The sequence below is a fragment of the Hesperophylax consimilis genome, chromosome 14 (genome assembly GCF_061612785.1).
Source record: "Hesperophylax consimilis isolate HC1 chromosome 14, BYU_Hcon_1.0, whole genome shotgun sequence".
NCBI classification, from domain to species: domain Eukaryota; kingdom Metazoa; phylum Arthropoda; class Insecta; order Trichoptera; family Limnephilidae; genus Hesperophylax; species Hesperophylax consimilis.
Genome location: NC_142849.1, coordinates 5,901,640 through 5,918,304, shown reverse-complemented (window position 1 = coordinate 5,918,304; position 16,665 = coordinate 5,901,640). Strand labels below are relative to the sequence as shown.

The 16,665-nt window shown below is 31.1% G+C and overlaps 1 protein-coding gene across 2 annotated transcripts in view; it reads left to right on the top strand.

The window, feature by feature from the left end:
• Positions 1-14,602, top strand: part of abd-A (abdominal A) — a 70,523-nt gene extending 55,921 nt beyond the window's left edge. For both annotated transcript variants that reach the window (XM_089639463.1, XM_089639462.1), the window contains exon 3: positions 9,881-14,602. In XM_089639463.1, coding sequence (XP_089495589.1) covers positions 9,881-10,275 — 395 coding nt within the window. In that variant the 3' untranslated portion in view covers positions 10,276-14,602. The remainder of the gene's footprint in view (positions 1-9,880) is intronic.
• The last annotated feature ends 2,063 nt before the right edge of the window (positions 14,603-16,665 follow it).

Below are 16,665 nucleotides of genomic sequence, written 5' to 3'. Positions count from 1 at the left end.
ATTTAACATTTATTATAAATTAATTATAACATTTTTACATTTATTATTTTCGAATAATGCGATACTTCTAAGTCACCCGAAATTTTAAAATTATTATGTATTCACCATATACAATACGCACTTATCAATGAACAACTTGGAGTTTTGCCAAAATATTATTTTTCTTTGAACTGATAAAATAAGATGAGAATTTTTTTGGTAATGTAGAAATACCTACATGTAATAAAATTGGACAATACACGGCGACTGGTAGGTCGTGGTATATATAACTAACTAACTAACCATCACGCCGTTTCTGAGGTGATATCTCACAAAAGCGGCGCTAAACAAGTTGTACAATAAATAAATAAACTTGGATAGAATCTTCACAGAACTTTAAAATCAACTTTGAATTTTGTGACTTTTTCAAATTCTGTGAAACAACCCGTCGTTTTAAATTTAAATTCCTACCTACTTACCTTCCTGATTTTGTTTCTTGTCAATAAAGCTTCTCATTTGATATTACCTACCTACTTGTGTCATCATCTTCAGAATATTTTTTAGAAAAACGGCGCTTTACCCATAATCATCCATCATCTTTTTCCAATCATCCATATATTATTATTATTACAATCTAGAATCATTTTAAAATTGCAAGGAAATAGCTTTCAACTACAATGCTCTATATGTATACATATTTGTAGATGAATTCTGGAAAGATTAATAATAATAAATTAATAACAAAACGTCGCCATTTCCTCTTAATCTTAGAGGTAACCAAAATGCTTGTAAATCAAAAGCTCTGACACATAGCAATGAAACGCGATGTTTATTGGCTCCGAGACAATATTGAATACTTGCTCGACCAGTCCTGGCTGCTGGCTGCCTGCATTCATCAGTCTGGCTGTGCATGACGTTTATTACGGTGAATAATTATCATGCCTCGAATAACCCTTCTTCATAAGATAAGCAAGCACACATAATATAATTTTAAAATATTATTTATTTTTGGAATAATTTAGTTAGTAAAAAATCAAATCGTAATATTTAATTATTGAAGACAATATCAGCGATTCTTAAACGAAAATTTGAAACAGAAAAATCAGAAAGAGATACGTCACATCTGGGACATAAACCCTGGATCCTTACCTTGCCAGGGCACAGTGAGAATCAAAGAAGAAAGGTTCGCTTCTTGGATGGTTTGGGAGTGAATGTGAATGGTTGAAGAAGTTGAGGACGAACGAGGAAGACATAATACGACCAAGTGAACCGGATATTTGAGTCAGGCCATACCAAGAATCTGAATAATAGAATAATATGTACGAGACGATGTATGAATGTGAATGAGGCAAGGCGTGTGTGCCAATGCCGAGTTGTTTGCTATTCCTGAAACGGTTTTAGTTAGTTAACGTTAACTTAAGTAACTTATAATAAGGTTTTTCTTACGACATCAACATGCGTTTTCATATTTTTTCTAGTTGAAAAGTACCTAAATAACGTTAACTAAATTATTTGTTTTGGCGATGTGTAATTACTAAAGACAATCTTCGCAAATACAGCGGAATAAAATCATTTTGTATTCTAATAAACTACTACTACTACAAAGTAGTTTATTGGGACTTTTCTCTCTTCTTGTGTTATTTCTTATGTGTAATATTATAAAATGTTAAAAAAAAATAATTTACGATCTTCTCCAAAATAAAAATACTTTCTTACGTTAGGTTTATTGTCCCTTAAAAATTACTATTGCATACTTTGAAACACTTCAATAAATAAGTCAGGTGCTTATTACCTTTAAAGGTGGAAAAGTGTGCTGGAAAAGTGCTATGAATAAAATGAATGTTTAAGAATTTGAATTCCTAAAAATGCTTCCAAGGCCCTAACGGGGTTGTTATAAAAGCCTACGACCCACGTTTTCTTATCTTTACGGATGATTTTCTTCTACCTGGCCATTATTTTCTCTATTTCTCTTCGGCTTATGTACTCTACTCCGAGATAGCGGGAATTTCATCAAAGGCGAGTAAACAACGCTTTGTGTAACCAGTCGGTGATCTTTATTTAGTTATGCAAATTAACGCCAAACTTTATTCGCAAACATGACACGAATATCTGGGATCCAAATCACTGAACAAATTTGTAGAGCACATAAATAAAATATTTAAATTAAGTAACGCATATTATTTTCAAATGTTAATTTACTTATTTAATTGAAGAAGAACATAATAATCATAAACCTAAACGAAACGCGAAAAAATAAAAATGTACCTAACGGTCTTAAATGGGAATCGAACCCAGGATCTCTGTCCTTCCGGGGCAACGTCTCTAACCAGCCATTGGAACCTTATTATTATATCTACGTAATTTTGTCGATTTCATTATCAAATTCAAAATTTACAAATAGGTCTGACAATTAATTTGATTGATTCATTATTTTTTAAGATCCTGGCTTCTATTCGCAGTTGAGAGCGTTAAATTTTGATATTCTGTGTCTTGTTCTGTTTCATGTTTCCTTTAGGTTTATTAGTATTATGTTCTTCATCAATTAAATAATCAAATTAACTGTTGAAAATAATATGCGTTACTGAATTTAACTACTTAATTTACCTCCAGTTATTTTTTCCAATTGAAAAAAGTTATTATAGTTAACTAACACCTATTTATAATAATAATTGGATAACTTGTATTGGGCCGTTTCTGTGAAAAATCACTCCAAGGGCGCTTTATATAAGATAGGTAATTAAAAAAATTAAATTATCGTTTTAACTTGAGTTTATGTAATTTACACACATTCAAATGAACGAACTATTTAAAATCATAAAATCAAGCGTGGTTTTGGAATGCAATTTGTTGGTATTTATTATAAGAAATCAAAATTAACGTGCTGATATTTTTAAGTTATTTTGTTAATTAAAATCTGTTATAGCAAACATTTCATTTTAATTATAAACATGTTGGTATTTATATACATTTTTTTAAATGGCTATTAGAATTTTTTTTGTCATATATTGATTAAAAAAGTCACGTCGCTTAGGTGTTTTTTAAAAATTTATTCTACCTACCTGGAATAAAAAAGAAAACATGTAAAGCATTCAACAAACTTTTAAAGCATGTTCTCACAATGTTAATGATCCCAATCTACACACGTATCACAATAAATTTTCATAACATTGTTTCTCAAGTAGGCACCTCCCTAATTATTGTGTTCCAACATGTTTCCTGTAACAAGTGTCTAACTAAGTACCTACCTAGGTATATGTTTTATCCTACACGATCTAGCCGATGCAACTTACAAGTATTTTTAAATTAATTAATTACATAGGCAAGTGAGTGTTACAATATGTCTTTTAGTGTGCCAAGCTTAGCCAAATTTAAATTGAAAAAAGGAAAATGTACATAATTACGACAAAAAACCATCTGTTTCTGTTTTCAAGATTTTTCATGACAAATCTAAAACTAGTTAGGAAAAAAATATTTTAAATAAATTTAAAAAAAAATAATTTAATTTCATATACCTACAAATGGTATGCAGTAACCATGATGGTTGAATTCCTCATTGTAGCATAATTTTCTCACGCATGTGTATCTAAATGCGAAGTTGCATGTAAACTTATTTCAGTTTAGTAAACACTCACTCAAACTCGAAAGCTGTTGACGTAAAACAATAAATATTAATATTTCTGAAACTGTCGCCATTGTTTTCATTCGTTTGACAGAATAACTCGCTCGGCAGCACCGTCAGCCCTTCGTCAGTCCATAACTCAAAGTACCTATCGTAAATCAATAAACTTTTAAATAAGCTCCCGGTAAAATCCAAAACATCGAAATGATGTGGTGTTTTAGGCGCCGTCGTTTAAAAAAAGTATTGTACCAGAGAAAAGGTCGAGTCAAATCACTTCAATAAGTATTATCAGTTCGTATTTAGAAATATAATAACCTACACCCAAAAATTTACACTTAAATATTAGCTGTAATAAATGTGATTATTATTAGTTTAATAAGATTTGTTATCACCGTTATAAGCTACAATACATAAGTTAGAGATATCAAAAGCTCAGTCCGGATATAATATATCATCTTAAAGTAGGTAGTTCAGAGAATCAGGCCATATAGTTTGAAATAAATTCATAGACTGCCACATGAAGTAACTATTTATTTGATAAGCAACGCCTCTGCCATAAATCACCCCAAGTCGTTCGCTACGTTTGGTGAATTAGCAGGGGTGCTCGGGTTCATCGAGTGAGGTGTGTTCAGAATGTGCCCGCCCACCCGTTGCGTGGCTTGCCGGATTGAGAGAGGCTGGTTTGGACCCTTTGTCATCGCCAACTGGTCTCTCTTGGCTCATCCCTTTCACCGCAGTAGGAAAATGAGATTTTAGATTCCTTCCTTTCCAGAACTTCCTTTCCTTCCCTTCCCTATAAAGACACACTAAACAGCATCCCCAAAGATGAAATTCCTCAACTTAATTTTTTGATCAGTGTGTAAGATTATCTCGAGGAGATGCTTCACAATTATGCCGCTATTCAAATTAGTAGCATCATCACCGAGAAGTATTGTGAATTGTGAGTTTAGGAATGTATGTAGGCCCGTTAGAAATAATTATCAATGATATTATTCTGAAGTATTGTATTGTTCTATGATTCCCGTTATGTGGGCTTAGATTTAAATAATCAAGCTTCTTTACAAAGGTGTGTTTCTGACATAGTTAACTAAATATTGCATGCGGATTCACTTTGTATTAAATATTTTTGGCACGTTTACAAAAGAAACTAATTAATTGATAAAGTTTTGACGTCTGAGGCAATATTATTTTAAATATCTGAAAATAACTGCATTCATATTCAAAACCATATTTTAACTTAATCAAATAGCAAAAAGTAATATCTTACTGATAATAGTTTGTAAAATGAATAAAATTAGCACCTTTTGGAATCAGGTTGTCGTTGGATTTTAATGCATCTACGGCCATTTATATAAATATCAGTAATTTTAAATGGATTTATTCACATAAAAAAGTCCATTTTCTTTCATTTATAAATCTCTTTAATGCATTTAGTTTGTAAGTGTTAGAATCATTGAATTGTAATAAATTCAAAAAGACTGAAATACGAGTCTTGAAATCAGAGAACAGAACAAGCTCTGACAAACATACGAGTCACAGAAAATAAGGAAATTCTCAACGTTCTCCGAATTTTAATTCGGCTTAAAAAACTTGTTTGAATAATGACCCTCGGATTTTGGAACATGACACGCCACCTTATTTACGTATCCCAACGTTTTTCTTGTTATATTTTTTGTACTTATTACATTATTTTTTCAAGGTTTCATTTCTGGTCGAAAACGCTCGTAAAAAGGATTAGATTATTGGGCTTGCTCTATGAATTATAATGTTAGACTTTGATATGTCTGAAGCATAAGAAAACACAATACATTAAAGTTAATCTGAGATATTATTGTCGTCTCCCTTTGTTCGTAATAAAGTGTTGATGGTTTTCTGATTCTATCGTCATTAGATACCATATCTCAAAATAGGATTGTACGTACATATTATTCTCATGATATTTCGTAGTAGGATTAGAATATTTATTTTTGTTTTTAATGTTTATCTTTCACAAGATAAACAAGGGCGTCTAAACTTAGGGACGACTGAAAATATAAATAATCACAATGGTTAATGTAAAAATGAATAGCTTGTGTATGTTCTCACGCGCCATTATATATATATCGACACAATGGAACGATTACATTATATATCACCCAAATATAAATAACGTGCAGCAGTCGAAACCGAAAAAGAAATAAAATACACACCAACCTCCATCAGAGTGATTTATGTTGCGCGTGTGAAAGAATAAAGGGCCGAGGTACCTACGTAGGTACTATCTAGATACCGAGAGTAAATCAACCAATAGCCGGATAGGTAGATACAACAGACCAGATACCAGCATACATATCCCCGCGGTGACTTCCAAATTTTTCGGTTGTATTTTTTTTTCTTCTTACAAACTGCCGTAAGGTATTTTTTGAGGTTCTTTTCTTAGTATTCAACATTACAATCCCTGACTGCCGGCATTTGTATAAATACTTTAAAACCAAAAAAAAATATTTGTGACGGGACTCAAATAATGATTATCGATGTTTTTTTATTATTTATTTCATTAACCCTTTTTTCGAAGATATACAACTAAGCAAATAATTGAAACGTTTGAATTGAATACTACTTTGAATTCTACTTCAATAAACGTTAATGTTAATTACCTACCTACTTAGGTAAAGGAAGCCGTCTATATAAAAAAATCACAAAAAGGGTTATTCTTTTCAATTTGTTATTTTAATTTCCAAAAACCTTTCACTGAATTAATTTATTTCGTATGAATCATTAATGAATCATTTAATTAATGAATTTACTTTATTTGTTTTCTAGCTTTTTAAAGAAAAAATAAGTAAGTGTTTCCAATTTACCTAATTAGAAAATCATAATTATTTATAAAAAAACGTAAGCAAATAATATTACACAAGTGAATAATTACATATTGAAAGAAAAAACCTTCCGCTTACGTATTTATTACAAATCAGGTTTGTTTTAAGATATCAATTCATCAAAGAATATTCTTTAAAGTCTGTAAGGTTGAAATTTACTGTACAATGAATTTCATCCCCAAACCTAAAAATGTCAAGTTATTCAATTTAAATGGTTCAAAATAAGAAAAATATTTTCCTTTTTTTAGTTTTACCATATGATAAACTACTTTTCGGTATCGGCCCTCGTTTCAAACAAGACCCAAAGTTTTTTTTAAATAATACTTCTTTGTTATGAATATTCACAGCGTGATGAAATTTAACCTGCGCGTTTCAAATGATGTAATATTTCAAATATCTGGAATCCACTTAATATTTTTTTAATATCACGGGCGTATGAATACTGTCCGACTTGATAAATCAGAAGGTAAAATTTTAAATTTAAATCAAACTTTAAAATAATATGTAATATTCGGATCCCTCCATAGATCGTGGAGTGCAAACGATCTGGATTGGACCCGCTACTTAAAGGATGATAAATTGTTCAAATGGGGTCTGAAGTCTGAACCACTTTTCGGCTGAAGCTAGATGGAAATAGACAGATTATGAGCATTTTTCATCCTTCGTCAAAGGAGTCAAATCATTACACGATTTAGAATATCGATCCCTTAGACTGAGTTTGATTTTTGCTGACTGCCCCAGTAGACGATATTTCTCAATAGTGTTTTGAGTCAACTCTGAAACATGGACAGGCTAAAGGCTGTTTTCAGCAAGGAACGTAAACGTTCGTTGCTTACAAAAAACTTTTAACAAATGGTTTTCCCTTTTTACCATGTGTCCTATAATTTACTAAGACTCAACTATTTCAGTAGGACTCAGTTTTAAGGGCGTTGTCGAAGGGGCGTTTCGACCGGCGCGGGAGGGGTCGCGTGGCTGCCATGGCAACCATCGCAGCCGCCATTGTTAGGACTGAGTACCAGGGGAGATTCTAAATGAATCGGTACAGTATATCTGTTGGAATTCCTGTACAAATGCTGGGGGGGCATCGAATTTTGAATTCCGGGACAGGTTTCAAGAAACAGATTAAATTAATTAACTTTCTTTTTAGGTATTACTTACCCATTATAATTTAAAATACTTACTTTTAAAAATGTTTTTTCAGTAATCTTCATATTTTTACACACATGTAGGTACCTACTTATCATATTTCATTTATAAATTCATCAGCTCACAATCACAACAATATTTTAAAATACCAGTTTTTTATATTGGCGAAAAAGGTAAAAATATGTAAAGGCATCCAAAAGAAAACTTAATTTTAAAAGGGCTGATTTCTATGGTCAATTCAAATAAAGATATTGTCCTACCAGCCTAGCAATAAATGGTGCGAATCCTTTACAAGCAATAAAAAAGAAACCTTGTGCTAAATAATAACAAAACACAATATTATGCAAGTTTAGAAATGCCCTTTCAGGTATACCTTAATGTCCAGCATTGTCTTGCAACTTTCACCTCGTAACAATAAAAATAAGAAAGTTTTTGCGCAATTCGAAAACCCTTTACTACAAGCACCTCGGTTTCGGGAAGAACCCTTTTATGGCTCCCAAAAAACAAACCTTTCACATCTTTTGAACAAAAAATGGAGCTTTTGTCACACCGATTAGACCTTTTTGCAAATATTTCTCTCGTACCCCAATACACCCGTGTATCGAATAAAGCAATGGATTCTAAAAGTCAAATCTTAATGTAAGTCGGTAAATATACGTTTTTTAGAAAGGACCAGAAACCGCACAAGAGTCCCAACTGATCCCAACCGTTTGGAGCCGGTGAGACTATGGCATCACCAATTGGGGTATGTTGTGAGGCTGAAGGTTATGGAGAGAGTGAAAGGTAGGGAAGTACCTGTTGATTCAGATCTGGCTACCGAACACCGCCAAAGCCATTTCAAGAAGCGTTTCACTTCTGAATGTTGGTCATACACCAGGGCGATACTGATAGTATCTTCCGCACAATCTGTATATTATTTTAAATGAGTATATGAAATAACACAAATTAATTAAATTAAAAGATTTGAACCCCTTACTTCTGTTTTGCTAGTCGAGAGTCTTACCCGTCGACCATGGCGGCTGTCCAAGGTATCAAATTATTATCTACATTACATAATTATTACAATGTTATAATAATAAATAATAATAATACTTGGATGACTTGTATAGCGCCGTTTTTGTGCAAAAACACCTCAAGGGCGCTGTACAAACTTATAATACATTTCTACAGTGATCTATGTTATTACTTAACTATTTATGGAGAAAATATACAGTACAATACTTACCTGGTAGGTCACTTGAGATTAACACTTAATTCACATTATCTAATTGTTTATTGGCGAAATTTAGATACATGATTTAGGACTTAATTGAAAAATTGAATATAACTGGACTTTCTCTTAGGATTGGTATATTTAATTTAAGGGTACGACAGCTTATACTATAGTATTAATCTCAATTTCGCTCAAAAACGGCGCTATGAAAATCATCCATTATTATATAAGTATTATTATTATTAATACAAAAAGATCATGGTGCAACCCAAATCCAAAGAAATAAAATAAAATAAAGTTGTGAAAAAATATGTCCTAATAAATGAATATGCTTATACCAAGTCTTTTAATACCTACATTAGGTATCAATATATGTAGGTACTAGCTGATTATGTAAGCGTAAGTTGTAGGTATTGATTTATGCAATGTACCCGTAGAGTGAATAATTAGCCTGCACTGGAGATTAATTCAAGTTTTATGTATTGGCATGTAATTATTTATGCTAAGTTTACATAAGAAAATGGTTTTGAATTCGAATCAAAACTTAATAATATCGTCAAATAATAATCACTTCAATTAAGTAGGCAGGTATCTATCTACATCATTCATCGAGGAAATTTTTTTTGGCCAAACGGAAAACGGTATTCGAACATAACAATAAAAGGATTGAGAAATATGTAGGTACTTGGTAAAGCGCCCTTGAGATAAATTTGCACAAAAACGGCGCTATACAAATCATCCAAATATTATTATTATATGTATATAGGTAAGGACTCGTAACATAAACTTCTTTTGTTCATTAATCAGACACAATTATTTTTAAGAAATATGTAAATGTTAACGACGTTACGGGATGTTTTCTGATTTCTCCAAATACATTTTTAATGAAAAAGTATAACTAACCATTATTTATTGACTCGTTTGACTGCAGTTGCAAAGTGGTGTGTGGTTATCGTTACCTACAATAAAAAACATTCAAGAGTTACTTATGAAAATTTATATGGTTACATTATACATTTTAGAATAATTTACATTTTGAATTATAAGATCATTCTTTTGTTCCAGGGCCAAACGGTTGCCCACGGCGACGGGGTCGCCAGACCTACACCCGCTTCCAGACCCTGGAGCTAGAGAAGGAGTTCCACTTCAATCACTACCTGACACGTAGGCGCAGGATAGAGATAGCCCACGCTCTCTGTCTCACGGAGCGGCAGATCAAGATCTGGTTCCAGAACCGGAGGATGAAGCTGAAGAAAGAGCTGCGGGCGGTGAAGGAGATCAACGAGCAGGCCAGGCGCGAGAGAGAAGAGCAAGACCGCATGAAGCAACAGCAACAAGAGAAGCAGTCCAAGATGGACCACCACGGTCATCACGCCTCCCATCACCACGATCCTCTCAAGTTGGGTCTCGACAAAGGTTCCGCAGATCTTCTCAAAGCTGTGAACAAAGTACCAACGTAAGAAACTAATCAAGAATAGACAAAGCCATCGACTTGGCTAGTTCAAGTACGTGCGCAGGTCGAGAGTTAACACCGCCAATTTGCAGCATCGGAGTGGATAGATAAAGATAAAGACATTTGTAGCAAATGGTGGGGGATGCTTGCGAGGACATTGTAACTTAGCGCTCGCGACGGCGCGTATTGTGAATATTCCTAATTCGTCCGTGTTTTTACGTGAAGCAAATATACATCCCAGTGAAAACAGATGAGAAAATATTGTATCCATTAGTGTAATTATATCATATTCCGGATCATTGAGCGGAGTTCCCCGCTGTAGGTGTGCTTGAAGCATTTATTTGTTGCCATTTTGAAATACTTGAACGTTATCCGTGTTATCAGTTCGGAGAGGATCTTTGTGGCGGCTGACGCTGTGCGAGAAGTTCTGGCCGCGAAGAGGTCCAGAGCGTGAAGCCGGAAGATGGATGAGATAGACGAGATGGCTCGAACGTGAGATTTGCCAAGGTGTTCTGCTATTTATTTGATTTTCTCGTAATAATTTTCTTATGGTATGAACGTAAAGAACAATGCCACACTTGAATTATTGCGTTTCGGTTAACTGTCTTAATTAATGTATAAATACAAAATATTACACAAATCGTCTCAAATACGTACTAGTTATTAAGTTTATAAACGTCAAAATTCTAGATGTAAGTAGGCTAAGTAGAATTAAGAAAATATGTAATTACTATGATTGAACCCAGAAATTACTGGATCTAGGCAAAGTGCAAAATTGTATTAATAACAATAAGAATGGATTGACAAATAAGATCATAATTAAAGGTTCTCAATAATGTCAAAATCTTACTTTTATTTCAAAGAAATATACTTTTATTTTATTTCAAATTGCTTATTGGATTACCACCTTTTTAAACTGTAGTTACAAACTAAAACTACAAAATCACTAAACGTGATTACGTAAATCTTATTATTTTATGTGTTAAACGATTCATAGGATGGGTTAAATTTTGTCATCCATTTTATGTTTTATTTTAAATTATTTACCTATAAGTTATTAAAATTTTCAAGTTTATCATTCTAATATTTTATTTTTAAAACGTTTAGAAATTTGTTGTATCATTCCACATAATCTGAAGGTCTCCAAAGAGAACCCGCAAAGTGATCATTATGAACAAAGGACATATTATACATTATCGTTTTAATGTGTATGTGGAATTCGACAAAAAGTTTCTTATGCATTGTTTTAAAATTAAATTTAAACATTCGTCCTTAGTTTTACGTCGATTATTATTCTTTTGTTATTTTGTGTTCTTTATATTTTATCCAGCGAAGAATATGGCGGATGACTGTTAAAATATTTGTTAAATAGAACTCATTAATTTTACAGATGTATTTAGGTAATAAGTAGTTAAGTCATTTTGGTTGGTTCATGTTTTCTATGTTGTGATAGTTGATTGTGCGTAAATAATATGCAATTTTTGTGCCCTTTTCAAAAAGCAGCTAGGTGCGTTTTATTTTTGTGTTTTTTTAATGTTTTATTATTTAGTTATTTGCAAAACTTATTGTTACTTTTGGTCAATCGAGACCGTTCGTAAATTAAAGTCAACATAAGTTTTGTGTTTGCGCACACCCATTGATAGTTGACATGTTTCATTTACTTTCTCTACAATTTAAAAGGTGTCACAATAATATACAGATAATCACCATTTCACCTGATATTCTAAAAATAAACGTTTGATCTTGTTTAACCCAATTTTATCCAAAAATCGTTGTGAAAAAAATAGCATAAGCGTTAATTTCTCAAAATTACTACAAAAAACTTGTTGTTTTTTTTTTTTATAAATCTCACCATTGGTGGTGATTTCAAAAATTATTTTGGTAGATTTAAAAAAAGTCTTTTAAAACAGTATCATTTGAATGTGAAAGTTTTCGTAGATTTAATATAAAAGTTCAAATTGTGAAAAATGAATTTTTGAGCAGTGTTTTCACTTATTCAATCTTATACGTAAATTGATGTCAGGGTAGAAGTAAACTAGGCTATTTGTGAATTTAACCTCTGTTTAAATATAAAATGTAAATTAACCTATAATTAATAACATGTTATGAAAGTTATTTAATAGGAGTACCAACAGGCTTTTTGTTTGATAATTAGGCAGAAATTCGCATTTTTACTTTCCAATTAAAAATTACCTATCTGCTTTAAATACATTTTTTAATCACTTATCAATTCACAATATATTTATAAAGTCTTGCCTAGAACAACACCACAAAATTCTCAAAAATGATGAAACTGATCACTTCTTGTGAGGTGGGTATCTTTTCATTATTTAACATAATGCAAATTCAAAATTATAAATCCCTATACATTTAATTCATAATTATTGGGCTTCATTATATGACTTCAGTTACAAAAAACATATTTCCCTGATTTGTTATCTTCATACGTATACGGAAATAAATTTCAAAAAGACGCGTTATTTGCCTGTTTTATAAAGTCGTGTACCTTTCTTAATTCGTGTCTTTAAAATTTAAAAAAATATTTTAGTGGATTTAAATTTATGTTATTTTACATAAAATTCATAGTAAATTGATTTTTTGAGATTATTGGTTATGATTATTTAGTTTACTTAAGTTGTTTTGATTAAGTTATTTCACTTGAAAAAAGAGTTGATGTACCTTGACGTTATCCTTATAGACCAACATTATCTATACTTTATTTTTGATTGAGAATGAATCTCTATTCATTGAATTTATTAATGATTTCTTGCCATATGATAAGTAGGTTTCAGTGATGTATGTAACGAAATACCAATTCAATTCATTGCATTATATACATGCTCTACAATGGCTCTGTTCCCTGTGTGTAGGTGCATCTGTCTGAAAATATATGCTACTCTTTCTAAAAAAATCCGGAACAAGCACGTTACACATACAGTTTTTTATTACAAAATATTTGTTTTGGTATTTTTTTATTCATTTGTCTTCTTGATTGTTTATTTGTTCATTTATGTCTTCCCAGTTGTTGTTGATATTGGTACGATTTAACACGTGGTAAATATACCAAAATGAGTATTTCCACGATATCAAATATTTGAAGTGAATCCGCATTTTTATCAATTATGTATCTGAATACTTGATGTTACATAGGGGAACCTTATTTTAGTTTTGCAAAATATTTTTGTTGAGTGCAATTAATATAAATAAAGTGAACTAGAAAAATAAATAACTTCTCGCATCCGAATTAATTGTAATTATGTGTAGAAATAAATGTAATGTGTTATTGTTTATTTATTATCAGTTTGGCATGAAAATTTCCAAGCAACCTTTAGATTATCATCACGCACTTAAAGTGAATTAAAACTTTTTATCTTATATTTCTTTTACGAGCTATCAGTTCGAGCATTTTATTTTTACCTAATTTAATTATTGTTTCTGCTTTCAATGAATGAACATTTTTTGTTCAAACTTTCCGTTTACTGCTTGACATTTTTGTAGGGAGCATACTGGTAACTGCATACTCCATATATTTATAGGAAAAGGAAAAAAATAATACCCTTTGCAGAAAAATTTGCCTATGAAATTGAAAAATTTTCTTGAAAATACGTAATAATTAGGAAATATTCTTAAACATTTTAAAACATTAGAACCTATGGAAACATTTGGTTGATTTCAAAAAGAAAAAAACATGAAAAGAAGCAATATTTTTAACTCACCTTACTGAGTAATCTATTTTTTTTATTTGCGTCGATATCACAAATTGTTGTGTATTTTTGAATCGTTAAAGATTTTCAATTGCTGAAATTATTATATTATAAAATCGCAGTAGACATTATAAAACAGGTAGAAATAGAATTAGATAGGATACAGTCTTACTAATAAATGATATATTAATATACGTAAATCTTAAGTAAGGATTTTCTATGTTCACAAATATTCTGCCCTTAGAATAAAACCAAATGTTCTTTCTTTTTGAAGTTTCCATGCCATTGTTTAATCTTCAATAGATTAATGAACTTGCTCTTCATACCGTAGAAAATTCCTAAACATATGTTCCGAGGAATTTCGTCCTTCGTGGTTGTTATAACCATTGTATTTTAGATTGGTGATTCTTCTCATTTGATTGAAGTCAGAGGATTATAATATGTAACACAATAAATGAATCTTAAAATGAATGGTTGTTTAACGTTTTCCTTTCCATCTTTATAGATTATTTGCAGAAATTGAACATGAAGACACTACAGATGTTATGATAACCTTCTGATCTTAAATTATGAATTAAGTAACACCTATTAAATTGTATGTAACAATACTATATAATGTAACATGTACAGTATGTCTAAATAAAAAAGTCATCAAATTTTTCTATTTTATTCAATCCTTATTAAACGGTAATTTTGTCAAACTCGATGAAATGCCAGATCCTATTTCTCTTTTCTCTATTTTTACTCCTATTTTACACATAAAAAGGCACATAATATCAACAACAAAAAAATCTCTTCAACGGCGGTATAAAAATTACCCAAATATTACTATGCCTACCAAATCTTAGTGCTGTTATTTAAGAATAAATTAAGCAAGAAAAGAACTAAAACGTTATTACATAAGTACATTAAAAAAAACAAAGCATGCAAAGGGAATTAGAAATGTACCTAAATACACAATTTATATATATTACGTTCCATGCATAAAAAAATTCAGACGTTTTTTATAAACGCTCATTCATACATTTGTTTTATAAACACTCATACAAAATTTGTTTTATAAACGCGCATACATACATTTGTTTTATAAACGCTCATACACACATTTGTTTTATAAACGCGCATACATACATTTGTTTTATAAACGCTCATACACACATTTGTTTAATAAACGCGCATAAATACATTTGTTTTATAAACGCTCATACACACATTTGTTTTATAAACGCGCATACATACATTTGTTTTATAAACGCGCATACATACATTTGTTTTATAAACGCTCATACACACATATGTTTTATAAACGCTCATACACACATTTGTTTTATAAACGCGCATACATACATTTGTTTTATAAACGCTCATACACACATTTGTTTTATAAACGCGCATAAATACATTTGTTTTATAAACGCTCATACACACATTTGTTTTATAAACGCGCATACATACATTTGTTTTATAAACGCGCATACATACATTTGTTTTATAAACGCTCATACACACATTTGTTTTATAAACGCTCATACATACATTTGTTTTATAAACGCTCATAAACACATTTGTTTTATAAACGCGCATACATACATTTGTTTTATAAACGCTCAAACACACATTTGTTTTATAAACGCTCATCCATATTTTTTTTTATATAAACGCTCACACATACATTTGTTTTCAAAATTCCGAATAAAAAATGTGTAAAATCTTGGAGTGACGGAATAAAAATATTACATAAGTAAATCAAAAACTTTCATTTTATCTGGAAGCCCAGGGAATAACGGCGGCATTTCTGGAACGAAAACAAATGCTAAGTTATGGCCTCTTGAGCATTTTATAAAAATGTATGTAAGTACCTGCCATTTCCAAGTCTCCATAGGCTATGGGAGACGTCCAATAAATTTTAGTTTACCCCTAAACAACCTATCTCCTCTTCCCTTCCTTTTAGGTTTACCTTTCTATTCTCTTCTGTTTTCTATTCTCCCCTATTCGTTCTCTTTTACAGTGTCGTATTATTCATCCCCCGAAGCCTTTTTAGACGTTAAAATGAGTATACTTTTTTGAACCTATCTAAAAGACAAGAGTTATTATATTACATCGAAATTACGTTGGCACAATATATTTTATATTTAAATTCCTTCTAATATAAGTGTTCCGCTATTTATATGAACAATCTCACTGATGTTTATTAAATGCAAGGAAGATAAAATAACCATTTACATTTAACACGTTGTGTGTTATTGATATTTACTATCGGGAATAATTTTATTTGTGACATCAATTTCGAAGAATGTTTATATAGGTAGGTGTATGTTTTCCCTAGTACCTTTATTTTTTATAGATAATAATATAAATGATACCAAATCATCTGGCTTGATGAATTTGTGAAAAATTATTATATGAATAATTATAAGCAATAATTAGTCATCCGAAATACTTATACAAATTGAAAATATCTCCCGAGTAAAAATAAATTCCGCCAACGGGAATCGAACCCGTGCCTTCTGATGTCCGGTCAGGTGCTCCGTATCCACTGAGCTCTGTCGGATTATTTCCAACCCGCCAAATGATTCAATATGTACTAGTACCCCAATCAACAATTACTGCTTATTATATGATGACTAATTATTTGTTATCCTTTATGCTATGCATAAAACCTTGTCTTAAACGTTAGTTTATCATTAAAAATT